We start from the raw sequence: 25495 nt of genomic DNA, 5'->3' as shown, positions 1-25495 counted from the left end.
CAGATACCACAGAGGGCTTCAAAATGGTCTTCAAAAGGGCCTTGAGAGAGATGGAAGAGAAGAACTGGAAGACTGAGAGATGGGCAGAAAGCAGTGCCTGAAATTCAGCAAAGGCAACTCCAGAGTCCTGTGCCTGGGGAAGAATAACCCCCTGCACCATGCAGGCTGGGGGCCAAACTGCTGGAAAGCAGCTCTGCACAGAAGGACCTGTGGGTCCTGGTGGACAACAAGCTGTCCATGAGCCAGCAGTGAACCCCTGTGGCCAAGGCAGCCAATGGTCTCCTTGGGTGCATTTGGAAGAGTATTGCCAGCAGGTCAGCAGGTTATCCTGCTCCTCTTCCTCCTCTTCCTCCTCCTTCTGCTCCTGCTCCTCAGCCCAGGTGAGGCCACATCTGGAGCGCTGTGTCCAGTTCTGGGCTCCTCAGCAAAAGAATGACATGGAGCTTCTGGAGTGGTTCCTTTGGAGAGCAATAAAGGTGATTAAGGGACTGGAGCATCTGTCTTACAAGGACAGGCTGTGGGAGCTGGGCCTGTTCAGCCTCAAGAAGAGACGACTGAGAAGGGACTTCATCAGTGTCTCTAAGCACCTGAAAGGAGGGTGCCAACAGGATGGAGCCAGGCTCTTGATGGTGCCAAACAACAGGACACAAGGCAATGGGAAGAAGTTGATACACAGGATGTTCCCCCTGAACATGAGGAACAAGTTGTTTACTATTCCAACTCCACCCATTCTGTGATTCTGTGTGATTCTCTGTTTCTGGCCATTTCAAAAGCTTGCTATGCAGATTAAATAATGCTTTGACAATGACAATTTTTAGGAAACACTTGGAAATCTAACTGGGGGTTATTGTCTTGTACTCAGTTTCATTGTGAAACTGTACATTTTGCAGTAGAGAATACCAGCTCATACTGCAATCATTTTGAATTCTAGATACATAAGGATGTGACAGGTATCAGAAGAAATCCTATCTTCCTACTGCAAGGGATAGGAAGGGGATTTTGGGAGTTGAATAGGAGTTTAGTGTGGTGCAACTTTCTTTTGCTCCTTGCAGATTCTGTTTTACAAAAATCTAAAGCTTTACATGAGATTTAGAATCTAGGCAGCTGCCTGTCAAGCTGAAATTATTTAGAAAACACTTAGTTTTATTAAATTAAAATTTAATTTCTTTTGTCTCTCTGCAATCTATTCCCCAAAATAAAAATGCCTACACTGGACTTAGGGTTCTAAAATAAATTCTTTACTAGTAGAGACTATTTAAATATTGACTGTAGCTCACGGTGGTAAGCTCCACTAAAGGGGAGCAGGAGTGTAATCAGCTGCCTTATCTTACCTTCTGAGACCATCACTGTTAAATCTATTCTCTTTGTATTCAACTGGGATTATCTCTTTACCCTAAAGTATTTTTCACTGTATCTAAACTTTAAACCACTAACTACATTTTATTTAATAGGAGCCTATATTTAGGTTTGAGGGTGTAATTGCAAATCTACGCTTTTCACGCTGAATTAAGTATGAGAGAACACAGGGTATTTGGACAAACATAAAATTTAGGTGGCATTTTTATGTTTAGGGAGTTATTTTATATATTTATGTATATATGTACACATGTATATGAACAAATGTATGTATGTGTATATATTACAGTTACTGTAAAATCTGTGTACCAGGCTGAATATTTTTGAATGCAGTTTTTGACTCTTCTTCAAGCTTTTTGTGTTTGTGTTCCTAGTTATGTTTCTAAAACATCTGCACTGGGTTGCTCTGTTGACCATGAAAATAACGTTCAGCCTTTGATTTTTGTCTGGATATAGAGATCTTTCATTTTTAGCAATAGCTATTTCTCACTTTACTTTTTCCTCCAGGAATCTAGTATATCCATAGTTGCTGGGACGAAACATTTTCAATGACAACAGATTTTGTCCACACACTAGCTTTGTCCACTCAGAATTCAGATCAAAACCAGAATTATGCATATTTTTTTCTTTTTAATCTATTGTGACATATGAAGTCTAATTAAACACTCCATACAAGTTCTAATCTTAGCCAGAAAGTCATTAAATAATACCTTTTATTTTGAAACCTGGATGTTACAAAGTGTGAAAAGGAGTTAAAAAATTTTATTTGTGAAACTTCTCTAGAAAAATGCAGATTTTGTTGCCTGTCACCTTTCCTGAATTTGGTGTTTGAGGGATGGATGTTTGTCCTTACCAGAAAAGCATTGCAAAGTGTTGTATAGTTGTTCTGTCTACATACTAAAGGTTTAATTTTCAGCTGTTTGCTGTTTATGAAAACATTTGTGTGAGTAGATGTGTTGAGATGTCTTTTCTTTGTTAGTAATTGAGGCCAGTACGTAGTTTCTCACTTACTTCAATATGCTTTTCACTATTCAATTAAAGTTGTTTGGAGTACATTTTTTTATTGAGCAAGATTTTGTTTTTGAAGTGGCCCCACATACTTAACTGGTTTTAATTCTACAATTCATTCCAATGAGATAATGGTATATGCCTAGTTGGAGCTCTTTGGAACATGTTTGGGTGGATCCAGTATACTTTATTTGCTAGTCCTCTTATATTTGAATACACTATTCTTTGCTGTAAACTTAAGAGTGTATTTATGAAAGGAAATGCCATGAGTTCTCTTCGGGATCTCAAAGTTGGTTGTTGCCAGATTTCAAATAAAACCAGGTAAACTGGTAGTTTTTTTCTTCTCTCTTGTGAGTAGTGACACAGATTTGACCATAAGAAAAGTGTTGACTTTTTTCTTGTGAAATGTTTGTTTTGAAGCTACACTGATAAAGTCAGTATTCTGATATTCCCCGTGACACTGAGTGTAGAAGTTAAGCTCCTCCACACCTTTGCACAACATGGATCTCATATCTCCAGAAAAAGATCAGGCAACTGAGATAGTTTGTAGTATAATGGGGAAATCTGTGTAGTAATTAGGTATTGTTTTTCTTGGTATGATTTATCAATTGGAGTAACAAAGTGCTTTAACTCCAGTTTTCAGTCATCATAATCCCCTTGTAATATACATTAGGAATAATTTATGAATTATGCACATAACAGCATCAGTCCAAGTGGATGAAATGAGGTAGATTACCTCAATGAAAAATTATTTTTAATTGTGTGCTTTAATTCACAAAGCCAATGTTTAGACTGTCATGCCTACGGAACAGACTGTCTGTATATAGAGAAGATTTTTCCAGGCAAATTATGAAAAGGAATCTAGGAAATTCAGGAATTTTTTACCTTGAAGTATATGTTGATATAATGTAATTCTAATACTGTCCCCACAGGTAAGAATTAAACAGAAATGTTGTTATAAAACTAAAGTTAGATTAGGAATCTTATCTGTCACAAATATCTTGTAACTGCTCCAAGGGATTTCTCTTAGAGATATCAGAAAAGAAAGCACTTAAATAGCTTTGAATGTGCTTCCTCTTAAATCTGCACTTAAATCTGATCATTGAGGGCTCTGCCATTATTAGAACTAATAGAAACCATCAATCAAATATGCTGCTCCTTCCCTGTTGCCTCCTACCCTCTGTGATGGTGGTTACTGGGTCCAGTGACCTCCTCAGCTGCTTGTGCAAAGCCTCCTAAATTGGAAGATTTTATGGTTGTTGTTGGAAGAACTATAGCAAACTATGATGACTATAGCAAAGAGAGGTAAGACAGCATCCTTCTGTCTAGAGCTGTTTATTTTAAGTTAATTACACAGCTGAACAGAACTGTATTTAGGTAGTTCAGTAAAAGTTCTCAGTATTTTGGATGTCATTGGTGCTAACTCTTGGCAAACATATTGTATGTACTTGCTGAAGGCCTTGCCATGTTTTGTAAACAATGTTTGTTTTGAAGGTAGCTCTGTTTAGATACGTAATAAAGTAACAGAAATGAGGGGGGAACAATTAATGTGTCAAAACCATAGTGTCATGATTTTAGTATTGTTTGGAGTATTCAAGGTATCCTTATGGCAGAGTGGAGATAACACAGGCAAGATGGGCCCTGTTGGACAGCAAATGTAGGCCTGTAGAGATACTGTAGATTCTCTGAAATAACATGTGAATCCAACCTCAGCTGACAAAGTGAATTAAAAAGGAAATTTTATCCAAAAGGAATGAAACATAGCAGGGATACAAGTCTGTCTAGAATTAACATCTAACATGTCCTCAACCCACAGAGGATAAATCCAACTTTACTCTTAGAAATGTGCAGGAATAATTAGAATACAATGGCGTTAATTGGCTGTACAGTCTGGACAGCTTGTTAACAAAAACTGAGGAGCAATAATAGCTTATGTTGTACTTGTCCTTGATTGAATTACTAGTTGTTCTGTTTTTCTTTTAGGTTATGGTCAGACTGGTCCAGTGGTTCAGAGAGGTGGATATGACTCCATTGCTGCTGCTGTTTCTGGTCTCATGCATATCACAGGGCATGAGGTAGAGTGCACAAGTTACAAATTTCATAGAATCTTGGTACCATGTATCAAAACTGGCTGCTGCATGGAACAAGTCAGAGTAATGGTAACACATCTGTTATGCAAACCCTCCTGAGTCCAAAAAGAAGTCTCATTTTTGGGAATTTAAAAAAATAACAGTACTTATATACTTCAGCTCTGTCACTCCAGGCTTGTAAAGAAAAATGCTCAAGAAACAGAAAATTAAAGAAAAAAAGAAAAATCCTAAATCTCTAGTGAATAAATTGGCAATGTATGCTAACCTGTTAATGGCCACTTGCAGTCATTCCAAGAGCTGTAGTAGACACATTGTTGACAGCTGGATCATACAACCATACCTATGAGTGTGAAGTCTCACTGATGCTTGGGTATTGATATTCCATTTGTAAAAGTGGGAACTGTGAAGCTATCTAGATAAATCTGACAAAAGCTGGGTGTTTTTCAATCATTCTGCTTACAAATAGGCAGAAAGATGCCATGCATTTCTGGAAAAGCTTTATGTACTGCCTATTCCCACTGACACCCAAGATCTTTGTTAGCTGTGGCAGTGCAGGAAGCATAACAGTAGTTTAGTATCTGAATTCTAGAGGTACACAGAACATGTATCTTCACCTCAGAAAAATGCTGGTCAAATAAACATTTAATTAAGCTGTCTTGAATCACCTACAGATGCAGGGAATATGGTCCTGAAATGTCCCTTTTCAAGTGAGGTAGTGTTGCAAGTCTGTTTTATGCATTATAAATGCTATATACTGTTCTGTGGTGGTGCTCCTGGTACTCTGGAAGCAGTAGTGCAGATCTAATGAGTATGCTACTTGCATTTTCTAGATAAATAAGGAATTCATAAAGTTTCTATACTAAGTGTCAGCTGTTCATGTTTGAGTAGGTTGTTGGAAGTTAGCCACATGATCTGGACACAACTCTATTGTAGGGTTGATATTCTGCCAATAGACTTATTTTCTACTGAGAACAATGGCAAACATCAGAAGTTTGTACTTCTGGCAACTGTTGTTACCAGAGTTGTCCTTTTTATGAGGGAAAAAAGCCAAAATTAAGCATTTTTTGACTGAGTAATCTGAAACATCTTGTGCCTAGTTTCCGGAGGCTGTCCATTTCTGCTGTGTTATTGGCATGTACTCATAGGATGTCCCATCTCAGAACATGAGAAGACATGAAATTGAGTGCAGTCCTTATAGGCAACTTCCCTTCAAATATATAATGTATATGTGCACTAAGCAATGACTGATCACAGTAACTGCAGTGTAAGTAAATTTAATATTGTGTCTGTAGAATGGAAGTTAATACTTCCAATACAATTCCAGAAACTTCATGCACACCTCAAAATATACCAATCAAAATTGAAAGGGTATAAAAACTGTTAGAAGGGGTAGATGTTGTTAGTACAACATGAATAAAGAAAGGTAGATAGAAAGATTGAAAAACAGAGGACTTTTGTGCAGCTTTTCAATGATATGTGAAAGCCAGAATAAATAACTGCTATACTGAATAATTGCATGCAAGTTATATTATGAAAATAATAGTCCTCAGTGGCTGTTTTGAAGATGGATTTTATTAAAAGATTAAGGTCTGCACTGGAAAACCAGATGTTCGCATCACCTCACCAAGACTTGAGGTAGTATAATTGTAGGAATCTGTCAGTAACAGCTTTGTCTGTTCACTGGGGGCCTCTAAGAATTCGTTCAAACTTAGTCACTCTTTCTCATGATTAAAATAAGCATGCATAAATTTGCTTATTTTTCTTTATTTGAAATTGTTTATGTATCTCAAAACCATTTTTTGATGTATAGATGTATAGATAAACAACAGTTTGTTGTTGTTGTTGTTGTCTGGAAACTTATCCAAGTGGCTGTAAAATCATATCGTATGCTTGTTTGAAAGTTATTTTAAACTAGTGAAGTATTATTAATACTAAAATCTTCAGTTTTTTTAAACATTTATGTTCATGTGACAGAATTGTGTTTAAATTTCACAAAACTAAGTCTGAACAAAAGTAGAAAACCTTGTTTCAGTCAACATGTAGAAAAGTGGCCAAAGAAAAAGAATAAAAAAGAAAACAATTTCATTTTTTTTTAACTAAAGCATAAATTATTTGTTGACTAGATAACATGGAATTAATGTGCTAAAAGTAATAAGTTCATTTGAGTGGGTAGTCTAGGGTCTGATTTTTTTTTTTAGAATAAAATAGAAAATGCCACTCATAAATTGGAAATGAAAAAAAGGGAAAAGTTATAACAGATTATGTTGGTTTTATATTTAATTGCAGCAGCTATAGATAATCAGAATAACATCATCAGTGCAACAGTGTTCTTTGTTAACATCCCTTTCGTAAACAAACCATCGAATGTTCTTGCAGGATGCTCTTAGAGGCATCAGCTGATGCAGCAGACAAATTGAATCTGAGCAAGCTGCAAAAAAGCATCTACATACATGACTGAGGTGTTGAATGTTAAGGTATACATATTTATATCAATGTATACATATTTACAGTTCCTTAGAAAGCATTTTAATAATACAGTACTAAAATTTTGTCCTGTATCTGACATATACAAGAATGTATAATCCAATAGCAGTATATATTCAAGTCTATAAAAAAAAATGAACGGCTTGCTTTTTTGTTTCTTTTTTTTTTTTTTCATGGTATATATAGCTCAGAGCTGTTGAAAAATACAGCCATTGCTGGTTCATATTAGCTTCAGCAATTATTTCACATCTGTAAAACTACTGGACTTAGAATGCTTTTCTTAAGCATGTCATTTCAAAACAATTTTCATTTTAAATGGATAATTTTGCATTACTGATCTAAGTTTGGGAAGAGAAATTATGTCAAAGGGCAAAAAAAACACCTCAGGAAAGGAAGCTTCTAAAACATGTTGTGGCTATATCTGAGTGAGAATATGTTGACAAATTGTAAAGAATTTAGCAAACAGCAAAAATTAGGAATAAAAGTGTAAACTATTAAGATTGAGCAATAGCAAAGAACAGTGATTTAAAAACAAAAGGTCTGCTTAACTGGTATGAATCTTTATCCTTTCAAATGAGGAAAGGGCAACTCCTGATGCTGCATCTAATTTAGAGTTCAAGCCAGCCCTTGAGGCTGGATGGCAGCTTTGTTTGCTTAAGACACATTCTCCCTTGCTAGTGCTACATTTGCTCTTCCTACCAGAACAATAAAATAATTTTTGTCTGGCAGGGGAGGTGGTGTTTGTCAGTTTTGAAATAATTTGCTTGAATAAAAGATACTGTATAGATCCTTACTTTGCCCAGATAAATGGTATAATGTTAGCTACACAAAAGTACTGCTGTGCTGGCATAAGCTCTGTCTAAAGGAAGGTTATTTCTTTGAGTGTTTGGCTTTATCCTTCATGTAAAGCAGCTTCACATCCTTTGTTCTGCAGAATAGTGATAAAGCCTGAATGAATCCATTCCACACTACTTAAACCTGTGTGTCCTGCCACCGAAAGACTAGTTTATGACACAGGAGCTGATTGAAGCTGATTAAATGGTGAGACATGGCGGCTCACCGTGAGTCTTGGTAGAAAGACCAAGGATGGCTAGAAATTGTTTGGACTGATTCAGAATTATAGGTTGTGGAGCGTTAGGATAAAACAAAGCCAACATGTTAAAAATAATGTTGCAGTATAGTGCTAGTAGTTTTATAGGAGTGTTCTCTAAGGGGAAATTGAGAAAGTATTTTTAGAAATAAAGGTGAACTTTTTACTGAGGCAAAAGAAGTGTTTGCTTTTAAACATTAGATAGTTTAGTACTTGATGAGGAAGATTCTGGAGTTCATATATAACAACCTATTAAAATAATCCCAATTTCTTAATCTTCAAAATGTAGTGTTCTCCTTAAAGGGTGAAATTAATGGCACTCTGAAAACAGTGGACAGTGTTTTCAAACTAAGAACGTTGCAGCACATTTGTTTGTAAAATCTAAAGTATTTTTTGGTTCTTCTCAACCCAGTGAATGTAATGAAGTGGCTATAATAAAGAAAGAGCAATTTAACAAACTGATTATTTGCAGCAGATAATATGAGGGGGGTTTTCTGTTTTGGTTGGGTGTTTTTCTATGTGTGTGTGGTTCTTTGCTGTGTGGGTTTTTTTTTTCTTTGATTGTTTGTTTTGTTTTTTCCTTTATTTCTCTGTGGTAGCTCTGAGGAGCAAAAACCTTCTCATGGGCTCATTAGTTTTCTTGATAGGCCTGTGCACATAAAAGTGGAGAAAGAACTTTCCTGTTTTTCTCCAGAGTTGGGTACAATGAGACTGGTAAATAGCTGGAACCTTTGAGTTGTGTTTTCTATTGGGAAGATGAAGTAGCTTAGTGTAGCATCTGGGGAAGGAAGAAATAAGAGATTCTTCAAAAAAGTACTATTTCCTTAATATTGGTCACCTTAATATTGTGTAGTTTACATATCATCCTATGGATATCTAGGCTATAGATAGCCACAGACTAATCCTTACTGCAGTTTGGATGAGAGTAACTATTTTTTTCTTAATGTGCTATATTTTATATAGATTTTGTAATTTTAGTCAATTTCATGATATGAATAAAATAGCAGCCTTTTCCATCTTGTGTAGAAAATATTGTCCTACTGTCTTTTATTTCAGAATTGCCCTTTTAATGCAATTGATAATAAAATAAAATTTTTAAAGAAATATATATTAACATATATGACGATATCAGACTTGTGTAAATCCTGTTGGAGTGCAAAAGAAAAGTGATGGTGAAGATTTTCTTACATTAATCCAAGACACTCTTTTTAAAATAATTATCAGAAAATAATTCTTGCTATCTTATTTAGAAGATTATTATTACAATAATTGCACTTAGCAGTTTAGACATGGCTAATTAGAATAATTTCATAAATTCAATTTTATTTAATTTATGCTACATTAGTTTAAATACATTTATGGTAACTTGACAAACAGTTATTATTTATCAATTGTAATGATTTTCAGTTGTCTTATGGTAGACTTACTTGGGTGCCAGAACTCTGGAAGAGTCTCATTAGCTTTGCACTGCTATTTTTCTTCACAGTTTGAAAACTTAAAAAAAACCTCAAACAAACAAAAAGTAAGACCTCAAATTAAGGAATTACTGTGATAATCTGATCATCTGACCTCAAAATTTCAGAGTAAGATATGGAGAATATTTCAGAAGAAGCACTACAAAAAAAGCCTAGCTGGGCTGAAATTAGAAGTTCATTTTGCCATTGATTTCAGAGGGGACATATATCATGCCAATGATTACAGAAGTTCTGAAACACATGATGTAACATGAAGATTCTTCCCTTGACGCTAGAAAAGGGACGACATACAGAAAAGGATATTTGAACAATTTTTCAGTTATTTCAGTCAGAAAGTTGTGAATTTTCATGTATTTGCATGTGTAATATTTACATGTGTAAATGTTTTTGTTTTCTTACTAGAATCCTGGAGTACATATAGTAGAAAATACAAAACTGAGCTTGGGGAGGAACTGAAGAAGCCCCCCATGAGGACCAGGGCTTGTGAATGAGGCCACTGCGATCTGTCTGTCAAGGGCCCCATCCACTCTGCCTCTGTGGATCGGTGTGTGTAGCAGGATTATAATGTTACCTGCAATTGCCCTCCCTGTGCTCTCAGTCAGCTCTTCATTCATCCCCAGTGAAACTCCATGTGCTCCAGATGGTCATTGACATAGACAGAAATACTGCCTCTTTGTCTCCTTTGCCTGTCTTTCCTAAAGAGCCTATATCCCTCCATTCTAACACTCCAGTCACAGAAGTCATCCCAATGTGTCCCTGTCATGCCAATAAGATCCAGCCCTGTACAATCATATTGTCTCTGCTTGTTTCCCTGCTTTTATTTTTTTATTTGTTTATTGTTTCATTTGTCTTATTTCATTTTGGGATGTTTTCTTTTTCTTTAGGATGGTGAGCCAGTTAGACCAGGAGTAGCAATGACAGACCTTGCTACTGGGTTGTATACATATGGAGCAATTATGGCTGGTTTACTTCAGAGGTATAAGACAGGAAAAGGACTACACATTGACTGCAACCTCCTGTCAACTCAGGTAGGAGTTTAAAAAAATTGCTTTTTGTTGTGTAGATGCTTGAACTTAAGAATACTATTTGCATATAAATTAATGTGCATTAATCAGTATAACTAGTGACAACAGTAATGATGACATTAATGATCATTCTCTTAACCTGCCGCTCTGGTAGCGACCATTTTATATGATATGGTTATTGTTACTACTGCACTAAGTTTGGTTTTCATTTTTTTTGCAAAGGACTGCCATGTCCTTTGAAAACACAGGTTAATAAACGTTTATAATATCACTGAGATTTTAACAGTTGCAGTGAGTAATTGGAGACAGACAAGTCTAAGTGGTGACAACAAAGTTGAAAGGAAGACTTTGGAACTGGGTAACGTTACTTACAGAGCGACTGAATAACTTGTGCAAAATCACCCAAAGTATTAAAGTATCACCCAAGTTTCAAAATAATGTAATCCACGAGGTCTACCTTTTGGCTCTGGGAGTTAAAAGAATGAAGTAAGTCTGAAGATGCAGCATTTTTCCTAGGCATTAAAGGCAAAGTTGTTTTGATCATGAAAGATATAGCATGTATTACATATAATAAGAACTTTAACTTTCTTCTTTGAATATTTGAACACCACTGGTGTAATGATTTATCATTTCTAAAAAGCAAGTGACACTGATATGAGCAGCATATGATCAGGCAATATGTTGTCTTGCTGATGTAGGTACTTGCTAGTACCAGCTGGGCACATGGTACAAAGGAGTTTTTGTTTACGTTTTAAAATGTACATCAAAATTGTATGCAATCCTAATTAAAGCAACTACAGTGCTCCATTGTTTTCATCCTTATTTAATTGTATTTTTCTTCATATTATACCTGTCAGTACAGCTGAGAAATGACAGTGCTCATTGTGCTAAAAGTTGGCCCAGGTATGAACAAGAGGTTTGACACCTATATCATTGTATGGTAACAATGATTGACACTAATGATTGAGTTTGCTCTAGTTTTAGTGCCTACTGCTTTTGTCTGAATAACTACTGAAATCAGACAGGAGGGAAAATCCTTGCTTAAATCAATAAAGAACTTCTCATTTATTTCAGAACAAATGTTTGTAAGAACTGAGCTTAATTATACTTAAATATGTTTGCAAATGTTGTGTCTGTATTGAAAAAATGATTAGGAGAAAAACAGTTCAGAAAAATATTTTAAAAGCGTATTAAATGCTTATTGAATATTTTGTATATATATGGATGTAGGAGGGTTTTATGTTTATGGTATGGTAGTGTTATATATTATGGCAGCTGCTCCTTGATCTTTTTAATTTCTAATTTTATAAAAATACTTCTGATAATTTTTATTGATTTCAAGAGTAATTCTGGGACGGGTATGTGCACTTAATTCCTTGTTTGACTTTTTGTTTTTAATGAAGTCTTGATTATTATTCAATATTTTATCAAATGCTGAAAGAAGGAAGAGTTGAAGTTAGGTGTTTCTGTAGCTCTCTTATTTCAGCTTATTTTGTTACCTTATTTGTCTTTATAATCTTTTTTCTTGATTAGGGTAGACTTGTCTATGCACAGAACTGTTCTTATATTGCAAAATTTTCATCTGAACTTCCACATCATCGTCCTTTAGGCTACTCACGAGCATACACAAGGAAGAGATTGAAGACCTGGATAGACGTTGGAGAACACCATGTTGCATGGTGTTTGTCTTCTACATGATTAGTTGAAAAAGTGCTAAATATTCAAGGAAAAGCTTATTAGTTTTTTTAGGTTTTTTAATACAGTAATCCCTTCCCTGCTCATTATGAAATTATAGTTATCTAAAATTTATTAAGAAGTAATTCCATAAATGCACACTCTCATTGAAAACAAAATGTTTTTATTTACTTCAGTGTTGGGTAAATGAAATTCAAATAATTTGGTATATTGGAACAGAGTATGGATAAAAGATGTTTTTCAGAAAACAGCTCTTTTGTTTTAGGTGACCCTGTTGCTTCAGTCGAAATTAATTTTAGGAAGTTGGCCCAAGACTGTAATAAGAACATCTATAAAATTGGAAGAAGTATTTATGGATGAGGTTCTAAAGTAAAAAAAAAAGAAAAAACATGTGATTAATTAGATTAAAAAGATGTGTTAAAATTAATGAAGAAGAACATAAATGGCAGCTGAGTCTCTCTCAGAACATCTAGTTTCTTGGTTCGTTTCCTTTCTTTTTGTAAGACTGGTGGTTGCTTATAAGTCTTTAGGGGGAGTGTGTACTAAGAAAGAGTAGTACAAATCTGAAAATTAATGTAAATGAATAAAATACTCTCACAGTACTTCTGATGGTAATGAGTTTTTTTAAATGAAGTTAGACAATTACTGTGATGTGATCAGGGTCTTTAAAGATACATGTTTCCAAAAAGATTTTGGTTTTACCTCCCAAATAGGAATCTAAAGCTAGCTTTTTCTCATGTGATGAATGTTTAAAAAGAAGGACTTTTTGAAGTTTCTCATGGATGCTGCCAAAAAAATAAGGAACCTAAAGTTTTAGACTTTCAGTTTATTAGGTTCTTGTTAGTGTTGATTAATGGTAGGATCTAGAGGTCAAACAGAGACATTGTGATAACTTTTCCTTCAGCAGGAGTTTCGCTGAAGTGTGGTAATTTATAATGAGAAAAAAAGGAATCTACTATGTGTACTAAACCATCCTATTTATAGTGTTTTGACAGCAGGGTCTTGTATGAAACTTAGTTTTGCCAGCATTTCATGCACTGAGCTAATATAGCAGTGTGGTTGGATCTTTTGTTCATCCCTTCATCTGAACTGAAAATTGTGAACCTGGCCAAGACATATTCATTGTTCAGTGTTGTTGACTTTGATGATGTCAGAAAGGAATAAACACCCCAGGGATTAAGTCACTCTGATAATTAGAAAATCTTGAAAATTGTTTGATTTGTTTTATACAGAAAACTTAGCATCTAAATGTCCATCTGTGTCGTGCTATCACTTCTCAATGCAAGAAGATTTAATTTTGTTTGTTTGTTTGTTTTTTATTTTATTTTTTTTTTTTGTGGAGGGGAGGGCTGGAAAATGCTTTTAATACTAATTTCCTGCACAGACATGCAAATAACAAAGAGCATTGAACTGAATTCAGCTGCCAACAAAACTGATCTGAAACTTTTTGAAGAACTATCCTACTGACTGGCAAGTTAGTTTCATATTTATTATCTGTGTAGAATGAAATTATAGGTGAGACCCTGTTCTCCGAAAAAATATTATTTTTAGAATATCTTAAAATACGTATCTTTTTTCAAATTCTGTGTTTTAAACACCTATTAATACCAAAGAAGGTTTTTTTTCCCCACAACAAAATAGGATTCTAGCATTTTTTTTGAACAAGAGATATGGTAACTCTTATGATGTGGTTTTGTAGTGAGCAGAAACTTTCTATATCTCTCATCTATAAACTTTTAACCTGTGTCATACAATTCCTTTGAAATTTTTGACTTTTAGATGATTCACAGTTGTAAGCTCCAGACCTTTCAGCATCTAAATAGTGTCCTTTAGATGATACTGGTAAATAAGAAGGAAGTGGGGTTTGGATTTGGTTCCAATTATGCAATTGTGCCTTTTCTTCTGTTGTGGCTTAAAAAAATCTCTTGGACATTTTAATATCCTTCCTGTATTTAATTACGATCAGGCTCCAACAAATACTCTAATAAGTTGGTTTCATTTGGATTAAAAATCTACAAGAAATATTTTACATTTAGCATTTCTGCAATTTTGAATTTATTTTTTCCCAGATTCCATGGAGAGGAAAATATGGGTAATATTGTTTGTATAATATGATTGTTCATCAGACACTTCTCTGCTTCTAATTACTATGTTTTAGTTTGTATTTGCCATAGCAAGTATCTTCTTAAAATGTTGAAATTACTCTAGAAAAAACCTAGAAAATTGGTGTAAATTATTTTCTTTATTTCATTTTTGTTCTTAATTAAGCAGCTTGTTTATTGAGGGAATGATGAGGGTTAGAAGCTATTAGTTTTTGTTTCTGCCTCACATTTTCCCATGATGATTCTGTTTAAGCCTTATCTATTTAAGGTGCTTTCAGGGCTATCTATTCAGGGCTTTCATGGCATGTCTTCTAGCAATTATGGAGTATAGGTGAAACTGGTAATAGTTGCATACTGCCTATAGGACATGGCATCAGAGAATCCCTGAGCAGAAAGCTGTGTGGAAATATCAGTCTTGGAACTTAAATACTGCTCAGGTGTCTTGACTGTATCTTGTTGCTTCTCCGCTTGCTGAGAGTTATGAGTTGAACGAACACCAAAATAACAAAAGAAAATAATCTTTTTTAGAGGTTATTACTTCTGGTGATTTTGGAGGCCAGCTATGAGGACTGTTACACAGTTGTCTTGTTTAGGGGTATGGTTTGAATAAGTGGGTTTTTTACAAGCTTATAAAGCATCATCTTTGCAAAACATAGTATTCTTAATATCCATCATAATAAAAAGTTGAGCATGTGCTGTATGGAGATGTCATTTTTTTTTCACTGTATAACTCTCATGTGGAAAAATAACAAAATCTGAATTAATGTGAACATTTCTTTAAACATATACTGCACTTTAAACACTTCTTGGCCTGTATTCTTGACAATTTCCATTGAGGACAGCTGTATAACTAAGAACAGAATTTATCCCTCTGGGTTTTAAGCATCCAGAATTTGATTGAATAGACCAGAAGACCATACACACATAACAGTAACTCAATTTAATATTGGCCTCTGTGGAGTTTGTGCTATGATTTCTAATGATTAGTTATGCAGTCATTGGAAGAACATCTTGCAACTGGATCTTGGTTTTATTTAGAGGCTTTACTCTGTAAACAGAATACATATTCAAATTGCTAGGGAATTTCTTCTTTAAATGCTACCTAAATGTAAATTCTCTTTTTGTCTTTCCTACAATTGTTCTTGTGCTAAAGAAACCAAGCCTGAATGAGTTCCAGCTTCATTTTCCAAAGTTGATCTGCCTCTGTAATTAATCAGAGAAAGACTAGAAAGGAGATAGAAAAAAATATGCCCCTTTTTATACTTAAAAAAAAAAAAAAGGATGCCTGGAGTGGGTAGGGGAGAGAGTTTGAAGACAAAGGAAGACATTTCTTTTAATGAGTTTTTAATTTAGATGACCTTTAAATAAGGGTGTAATCTTGGAAATGGAATCAAGGTGTTTATTACCAGCAGATCAGATTTCAGAATCATGCTGAGTATAAGGAGAAGGATAACCTGGGTAAATGAAAAGAAAGGGGAATGATTTAAGCAACTAGTACCAGAATAAACACATTTAGCATGCCCCAAAATCTCACCTGGCCCTCTAAAATCATAGAAGTTTCAGAAGTCATTCTATAAGTTCATCAAACTAGGATAGAGCCTTTCAACATATTGTGCTCCATTTTTTAATGTAAATAACAAGTAAAGGGGTTGTAACTTGATGGAAGAAGTTTTAGTTTTATGTCATGGAAAATTTTAAGTTAACAAGACAGCTGATTTTTGTGTGCTGCTGAACCTATGGAAATCTGATAAACCTTAACATTTTTGGGTATTGTGATAGAACTCTAGCTAAGGTTTCAACACTACTTAATTTGATTACTTCAGGAAACTCTCATTAAAATTTCTCTGTAGATTATAATTTATTTTTTTAAAAAAAGGTAAAGGATGATGCTGAAACACATTTGAAATAATTACTTCCTTTAGTCTGATGAGGTCCTGCTGCCAGAATTTCTCTTCATATTCAGCACAGTATTGTTTCTCTATTCAGCATTGGTTGTGGCTAATCAGTTAGATTGCAAACTCTTTAAAAAAGTGACATATGATTAGGCCAAAAGTCGTAACTTATTACTTACTATGTTATAGTAAAAGCTATAAAAAATGTATTCAGACTCTAGTTTAGGACTTCTAAAATAGGTATCCATTAAACTGTATAAAACTCATAGAATCATCAAGGTTGAAAGAGACCCTTAAGATCCTAAAGTCCAGTTGTCAACCCAGAACTACCATTATAACCCTTAAATCACTAAATCACATCATCCATATCCAGCCACCTCTTAGACATCTCCAGGGATGGTGACTCCACCCTGGGCAACCTGTTCCAATGCCTGAACACCCTAATGCTGAATTTTTTTTTCCTAGCATCTGAATCTCCCCTATCTCAGCTTAAGACCATTTCATCTGGTCCCCTCTCTGCAGGCACAGGACGAGAGACCAGTGCCCACCTCACTACAACCTCCTTTCAGATTGAAAGAGAGAGCAATGAGGTCCCTCCTGAGCCCCTTCTTCTTGAGAATAAACAACCCCAGCTCCCTCAGCCTTTCCTCATAAGACACATTTCCCAGACCTTTTACAAGCCTTGTTGCCCTTCTTAGGCCATGCTCCAGTACCTCAATGTCCTTTTTAAAGTGAGAGGCCCAGAACTGAACACAATACTCCAGGTGTGGCCTCACCAGTACTGAGTACAAGAGGGTGATCTCTGCCCTGGTCCTGCTGGCCACACTGTTCTTCATACAGGCCAGGATGCCATTGATCTTCTTGGCCACCTGGGCACACTGCTGGCTCATACTGAGCACCCCCAGGCCCCTTTCTGCTGACCAGGTCTTGAGCCACTCCTCCCCAAGCATGTAGGGCTGCATGGTCTTGCTGGGACCTGAGTACAGGACCCAGTACTTCCCTTTTGTCCTCATCATGTTGTCCTCAGCCCACTGATCGAGCCTGTCCAGGTTTCCCTGCAGAGCCTTTCTACTCTTGAGCAGATCAACACTCCCACCCAACTTAGTGTTTTCTGCAAATTTACTGAGGATGCCCTGAATCCCCAGGTCCAGATCATCAAAAAAGATGTTAAACAGGGACCAGCCCCAAAACTGAGCCCTGGGAAACACCAATAGTGACCCATCACCAGGTGGATTTAGTTCCATTCACCATAACACTCCAAGCCTGGCCATCCAGCCAGGTTTTTATTAACTGTGATGTTCACCTATCTAGGAGGATGCTGTGGGAGACTCTGTCAAATGCTTTACTGAAGTCTAGATGGAATACGTCCACAGCCTTTCCCTCATCTACTCAGTGAGTCACTTGGTCATAGAATCAGATTGGATTCAAGCAGAATCTGCCTTTCATAAATGCATGCTGGCTGGGCTTGATCCCCTGATTGTCCTGTATGTGCTATATAATGGCACTCAGGATGATCTCTTCCATAATCTTGGTCGGAACTGAGGTCAGGCTGACAGGGCTATTCCCTGAATCATCCTTCATCTACATCCTTTACATTTGCCAATTTCCAGTCAGCTGGAACTTCTCCAGTTAACAAGGATTGGTGGTACAGGATTGAGAGTGGTTTGACAAGTTCTTTTCCTTCCCTCACTACCCTGGGGTGGATCAATGTGACCATCAATGTGAGTGTCTTGTCAGAGATCAGTTATTTGTAAAAATCCCTTGCCTTGTTTTGAATGAATTTGCTAGTACTAGAGTTCTCTAATAGATATATTTGAAGTTATTTTTATTCTAGTTTCCTCTGTGATAAAACATCTTGGGTTTTTTGTGATACTGCTTAGATATTTTTTGTAGATTGATTAAAGAATAAATTCCTTCTTCAGAGTATAATTTACAATGTTGCCACTACTTGAAAAGCATTATGTAGAAGTGCCCTATTTTGACTCCAGACTCACTGGTAATACTCAAGTCAAATAGGACATTGGACCACATTTCTCTGACTCGTATGCTGTGTAACAGCTTAGTAAACAAACTACATCTGCAATGTGAACAGCATTAAAATACTCAAAAGAGTGTTATGGGCATTGCTTAATGCTGCAGAGGCATAGGAATTATATGCATCCTATTTCAAACATTTAATTCAATTGCATGATTTGTTTCTTGTGACATCCCTGTAGTGCATTAGCACCTTTAGCACCATTAAGTACTTAATGGACAGTGAATGGATATTTTCAGTGTTAGAACTAAAGCCATTGTTCTGCCCAGGTAATACTGTAATGAATGGGAGATTTTGCTGTGATAATTGGCAGACAACATTTGCACATTTCTCTCACAACCAAATAGGCATGACTTGTTTCTTTACATGCCGCCCTGTGTATCAAATGAAAAGTCTAAAATCTACCTGTTTGCACTGCTGCAGCACAAGCTGTTGAAATTACTATTATATATTTTTTTGTATTTGTTCACTACATATAAGATGAAAATGACAATGTCAGTAGACAAACACACCTAAGATTCTTTTTTCCATGCAAATATTAATGCTGGTAAATGTGGAGAGCAAAAAGATGAGTGATGTAAATGGTTAGATGTATGCATATTTTCATTGTAAATGGCACTGTTCCTATCATAAGATCGAAAGTGAAAAGTGCCTTAATACAGCATGTTTTGGATGTTGACAGCTTTCCATGGATAAGCATCCTTATTACTGATTAAATAAAAAAATAATATCCTTTACAAAGGGTATATAAAATCCAGTTTGGAGCCTCTGGATACTACACAATTGCAAACAAGAATAAAAATTGCTATAGTTATTCTGATGCCTGTCTTCACAGGTAATTAAATTTTATATGAGCAAAATCTGTTTGTCTTTATCATATTTTTATGCTTTCTTGTTTCCATTCTCAGTCATTAAATATAGCTATTATTTTTAGAATAGAAAAGAATCATTTAAGTTGGAAAAGAACTTTAAGATCATCAAGTAATTCAGCACTGCCAAGTCCACCACTAAAGCATGTCCCTAAGTGCCACACCTGTTAAATACCCCCAGACAGAGCAACTCCACCACTTCCCTGGGCAGCTTGTTTCAATGGCTGACAACCTTTTCTGTGAAATTTTTTTCCTATTATCTAACCTAAATCTCCTGGCTTTAGAGGCCTTTTCCACTTGTCCTATCACTTGTTGCCTGGGAGAAGAGACTGGCTCCCCCACCTCACTACAGACTCCTTACAAGAAGTTGTGGAGATCAATAAGGGTCATCTCTGAGCCTCCTTTTCTCCAGTCTGAGCAATTTAAGCTCCCACATCTGCTTCTTATAAGACTTGTGCTCCAGATCCTTCGCCAGCTTCACTGCCCTTCTCTGGACATGCTTCAGCACCTCAATATCTTTCTGGTAGTGAGGGGCTCAAAACTGAACGCAGGATTTGAGGCTGCACCAGTTCTAATTATAGAGCACTGTCCTGGTCCTGTTGGCCACACTGTTCCTGATACAGGCCAGGATGCCATTGTCCTTGGCCACCTGGGCACACACTGGCTTATGTTCAGCTGCTGTCAACCAGCACCCCCAGGTCCTTTTCTGCTGGTCAGCTTTCCAGCCAGTCTGCCCACAGCCTGTAGCACTGCCCGGGGTCGTTGTGATCCTGTTGTGCAGGATCCAGCACTTCTTGTTGAACCTCATACCAGTGACTTTGGCCCATTAATTCAACCTGTCCAGGTCCCTCTGCAGAGCCTTCCTACACTCCAGCAGATCAACACTGCCGCCTAGCTTAGTGTTGTCTGCAACCTGACTGAGGGTGCATTTGGTTCCCTTATCCAGTGTATTGTTAGAGATGTTAGACAGAACTGGACCAAATCCTGAGCCCTGTGGAGCTAATGACCAGCTGGATGCAGCACCATTCACCACCACTCTCTAGGCCCAGCCATCCACCAAGTGTTTTTATCCAGCGAAGAGTGCACCCATCCAAGCCATGAGCAGAAGGAGACTGTGAGAAAATGTCAAAGGCTTTACTGAAGTCCAGATAAACAACAGCCACAGCTTTTCCCTCATCCGCTTAGTGAGTTACCTTGCCATAGAAGATCAGGTTAGTCAAGTAGGACCTGCCATTCATAAACCTATTCTGACTGGGCCTGATCCCCTTGTCATTGGGCATGTGCAGCATGACGATCCTATGCCTGAACCTTTAGGTATAGAATATACAGCCTTCCTAGATTCCTTTGTCCTACAGGACTTCTTCCCAAGGGACTCTCTCAACCTATCTCTTAAACATGCCAAAGTGTTCCCTCTGGAGTTCCAAGGTAACTGTCTTCTCCTTCCTTCTGCAAGAATTAAAAATTCTATCATTTCATGGTTGCTATGCTCAAGACAGCCTTCCACCCCCACCCAGAATTTCCTCGCTGTTCACAAACAACAGATCCAGAGGGCTCTTTCCTTAGCTGGCTCTCACCAAGTGCATCAGGAAGTCATCTTCCACACACTCCAGACTCCTAGACTATTGCCTCTTTGTTGTGTTGTATTTTCAAGACATCTAGTATGTTGAAGTCCCTCATGAGAATAAGGGATAGCAATTGTGAGACTTCTGCCAGCTGCTCATAGAGTATCTGTCTCCCCTTTATCCTGATTGGGCAGTCTCTAAGAATGCCACCAGGATATCTGCCCTATTAGCCTTCTCGATTCTTACCCATGAATACTCAACCCTATTCTCACCTTCATTTAGCTCTAGAAAAACAAGACACAAAATGTGTTACAGTGTTAGAGAAACCTGTATACAATGTAGCAGAATAAACTTCTTGTCAGTTTAATTTTGCCTGGACTGGGTAAAGCTGTCTGAAATACAGAACACAATGCATTTAATATTTCAATGCATATATAATCTTTCTTTAGAGAGAATAAAGTCTTAAGAAAATAATTGTAGAAATTTATGGCTAAAGTTGTCTGATATGTCTTTTATCAACATCTGATTTAATTTGTTAGGGCACTGCCAAAGTTTTAACTGTTTTGGCTGATTTTTCCATGTCATGGAAAAGAAAAGGGATTTGTTTTCAAAGTTACTTTAAAAATGATTCATCTGTTTCCAGGATCATGTTATGGGAAAATCCACGGATAGGCTTTTTGTTTTTTTCCTTTTTTTTTTTCTTCATGAGAAACTCAGTGCCTTCAGGTTTTGGATTTTGCACCTAACTTTGGAGTTCTTGGTATTTTTAGTATTTTAAGCCTTAATACTCTCCTTAATTTTTTTTTTTTTTTTTAAGTAACAGGGTCCTTAGTGACATTCCTTTGTAATTATGAAGCTGAAGTACTATCTTTCTTTACGCTTTCAGAAAAAAAAAAGACTAGTATTTTATCATAATCAAGAAAATGAAATTTATTCTTCCTTTTAGAATGTATCTTTCTTCAACTGGAGCTCATTTAAAAGAAATATTTTTTTTGTTTCCTTTTTCTCTTTAATGCCAGTGCTGTCTAATAGCTTCTATGGTCAGGATTTTTATTTTTGGTCCTTCACCTAAAATTCATCTGAGTGTATACAAATTTATTTTTTTTATTTGTTTATTTGATTGCCTGTTTAATTGGAGACTGAGGAGAGATAGCAGTCCATTTAACATGTACTTACTCTTGAAACATAAATTTGAAATTACAAGTCCTACATCTGTTAGTTGCATCAATCTTTGCTATTGTTAATGCTAATTGAATCTTAATCAGGAGCTGATCTCTATGCTATGGGAAGCATCCATTCTGGTCTTTTATAAGCACTAAATAGCTCATTAAAAATAATTTGTAGATTAGTTCTTTTTTTGTTGTTTCATTTCACTGAACGGAGTAGTTCTCTGTGATACAAATGCATTGTGTTTTTGAAGATGTCTCAGTTTCTCTGTGTAGTCTAAAATTTTTTTTTGATAAAGTAAAAGATGTTATCAGACATCATTTTCAGGCAGAAAAAGTATTTATTCAACTTGTACCTTAAAGTCTGTTTGGTCTTTTAATCTACCATAACCTCTAAGAATTCAAATTCTAGATAAGTTATTCAAATACATTATCTCTTATTTTCTTATTGCGTGGTTTGGGGGTTTTTATTGTTTCTGGTTCAATTAACACCTTCTAGCACATCTTTCGTGTGACTGTGATTTGCTATGTGCTATTGGTCAGGTGGCTAACTTGAATCAGCAAATCCCCCATGTTGCTGGCACGGATTTCTATACCTGCCTAAGTGTCTGGTTGGAAGGTACAAGAACAGGACTTTATAGGAGACCTATTTTAAAATTCTAGTTATTTGTCAGTAAAGATCTGATTTTATCTTAAGAAGATTATAGTTGTGGCCAGGATTATGCCATTTATGGATACTTCAGTGCCAGGAGTTTTCTTTTGTGAAGGGTGAATTAATGATAATTTCTTGGAGTTTTTCATTAAGAGAAATCAGTGTCACTGAGTAGAAAACACTTTTTACTGGAGTACAGTGTTCATAACATGACCACAGACATTTAAAAAAAATTCTCTTTAATAGTATTAAGCCTTGGCGTACAGGATAGTAGTTTTACTTTTTTTAGTTAACTTTTGCAGGCCAGACCTGCTGTTTTGATGCAGGGACACCACAGATAAGCAGTAGAATCTTGCTTCTTTGTGGGCAGTGGCTTGCTGTGTACTTGCAGGTGGGAATGTCTGCCCTGCCTAAAGGTGTATTCTGCAGATCTCTCAACTTCAGGCTAGATGGGCAGCCCTTACAAGCCTGAATGTAAGGTGATGTTTGTTGATAGCACCTGGGAATGCTGTGGTTTCCTGGTGGACCCCTGCATGATGGGCTGCCTTGAACTGTGGCAGCTCTCTTGCCTCTGCACAAGGCTGTGGTTTCTGCTGCCCAGTTAATTATTGCAGGACTTTGAAACACAATTCCCTGTGTAAAAACTGATAGAACACCACCCTTCATTGTGGTATAGTGCCACATCCTGAAACAGTTGGGTCGATGCTTAGGAATTGCATAATTAACTGGGAGAGTGGGGGTTGCCTGGTAGAGATAGAGGTTTTGGGTTTTGATGTGGGGTTTTTGGGTTTTTTGGATAATGCAAAAATGACTCAAGGAGCAAGACCTGAGAGTCACTTGATGCGCATGTACATGGAAACAGCTTCTATAAGGGCAATAGGGAATAACTGCAAAAGCAAAATTAGTCAAACTTAAATATTACCAGTGTCAAAATCCTTATTAGGGAAAACATAAATGAGTAAAATCAATCATTAGGTAAATACTAGCATAGCATTTGCTAGCAGTGATTTTAAGAGACTTCAACTCTTAAAACATGGACCACAAACATGGATTGTGGTCTTATGTTCACATTTTTCTTGCGTAAAGATTTTTTTAATATGTCACCAGAAGTATGGAAAAGGTGTAAATGGAAGACTATTGGCCTCTGTGCAACAGAAGGCCGTGGAATTGTCTAGAATGATTTTTTTTCCTACAAAACTGTAAATTAATAATTGTGTTACTACTTCTGTAGCATAGCATAAAATAAGTTACCTATGCCAGTGTAAAATGTCTGAGTCTCAAAGTTAATAAGTCCACATGCTTGCTTTAAGAAAAAGCAAACAAAGAATGAGACAGAAATAAATTAACTTGGCTTCAAGTCAAAGCATTGTTAACATATGTGGCAGGACAGCATACACAAAATTGGAGGGAGAAGAAAGTAAAGAATATAATTAAAAAGCTATTTTTTCTTTCCAGTTACCTGTCTTCTTTTGTTATTTATATACACTTGTTGAAATTGCATGTAAATGATTGATTGACTCAGCGAACTCATTGTAATAAATTATGTTTGATGTGCTATCTTGAAAAAAAAGTCTTTTGAAATTCTGTCTCTTTTCTTTGTCTGCTGACCTTGTGGCTTTTAATATCTTGTTTCCCATCTGTCTGATTTCATCATAATCTGAGCATAACTTTTCAGACCTTAATGCAGCTCTCTTTTTGTTCTGACTTAAGTAAGTCTGTTACACAAATATGGGATTTGGCCATTAACAGTAACATTAGAAAGGAATGTTGAAATATGTGTTCCCTTTACTGATGAGAAATAAAGAAACGCTTATCTGTAGATATTTGATAATGCATATTTACAGTGCATAGATCTGTCTCTACAAGCAAATGAATACAGAGATGTCTGTATCATTGCGTTACATCTCCTTTAATGTTGTAAGTTCAAAGGTTACTTTTGAGGATTATTTCTTAATTAAAGGAGAAAAGAAATGGGTCTATTATGTTTCAGGAAAGGAGTTTTAAGTATAGATTTTAAAAATACTTAGCTGAATATGTCATACAGATGTACCCGAACTCCGGTTTGAGAGATTTTTGATTGAGAGAGTATTATAGATGTTTCTACTGCAAGAAGTGTCTCTATGACTAAGGTCCTGAGTCTTGAATTACAGGGGAGTTTGGAGAAATAGGCTTACATTGTTACAAACATTTTTTTCTAAAGGATATAATGTCTATAAAAATGTTCATTTCGGATATCTTTTTTATGCTTGTAGTTCAGCAGTTTGCTTAACAGCTGTAAGATATAGGTAGATCAATTCTTCGTGTTCTTTACTAATTACATGAATTGTATATGCTGAAAGGTCTTTTTGGACAGTGCCTTTTTAGTGGGACTAAATCTTTGGAAAGACCAAAGATAATGAACTGAGCCAGGAAGAGAGTAAAGGGAAAGGCGTGGCAGGGGAAAGTTTCATGGGATAGTATAAATAGAATTGTCTTTAAGTTTGCTGAACTTGTCAGAAAGTTATTATGAACGTGGCGAAAGGCCACAGAGTTCACTCAGTGGTGTATTTTCACATAAAACACAAAACCTGATATATTTACTTTATTTTGTTCTATATAAGCTTATTTGTTTGGTGATGATACAGCTACTGCTAATAATTAATTTTGTCTGGCTAATTTGACTGTGAATAAGGTACTCAAATCAGAGAAGGAAGTCAGAGGAAGCCAAAAGCTTTTTTCCTTCATGATTTATTGAAAAAACAAGAATAAGCAAACCAGTTTTATAGGCTACATAGGCATATAAATTCAAGCAAGTGGTCAGTACATTGACTGAAATGGAATTATTCTTCATATTAAGTACCAATTTGAACTGAGACCTGGATATAGTCCAAGCAACTGTTAGTTCCAACATCGCCATCTTTACTAAGCTCTGAATTCCCTGGCATTTTCGGTCTCTTGCTACTGAAACAAGTGTGAAGCAGATGCTTTAGAGGTCAAATGTCAATATCTAGTGAG

The 25495-nt window shown here is 36.2% G+C and overlaps 1 protein-coding gene across 1 annotated transcript in view; it reads left to right on the top strand.

The window, feature by feature from the left end:
* The window catches only part of LOC128784970 (succinate--hydroxymethylglutarate CoA-transferase-like), a 48784-nt gene extending 36558 nt beyond the window's left edge, over positions 1-12226 (top strand). The window contains exons 6-8 of the mRNA XM_053936981.1: positions 4348-4439; positions 10388-10531; positions 12062-12226. Of these exons, the coding sequence (XP_053792956.1) occupies positions 4348-4439; positions 10388-10531; positions 12062-12226 (401 nt within the window). The remainder of the gene's footprint in view (positions 1-4347; positions 4440-10387; positions 10532-12061) is intronic.
* The last annotated feature ends 13269 nt before the right edge of the window (positions 12227-25495 follow it).

The sequence above is a fragment of the Vidua chalybeata genome, chromosome 1 (assembly GCF_026979565.1).
Source record: "Vidua chalybeata isolate OUT-0048 chromosome 1, bVidCha1 merged haplotype, whole genome shotgun sequence".
NCBI lineage: Eukaryota > Metazoa > Chordata > Aves > Passeriformes > Viduidae > Vidua > Vidua chalybeata.
The sequence above is the reverse complement of the archived record's forward strand: the minus strand, read 5'-3'. Positions and strand labels throughout refer to the sequence as shown.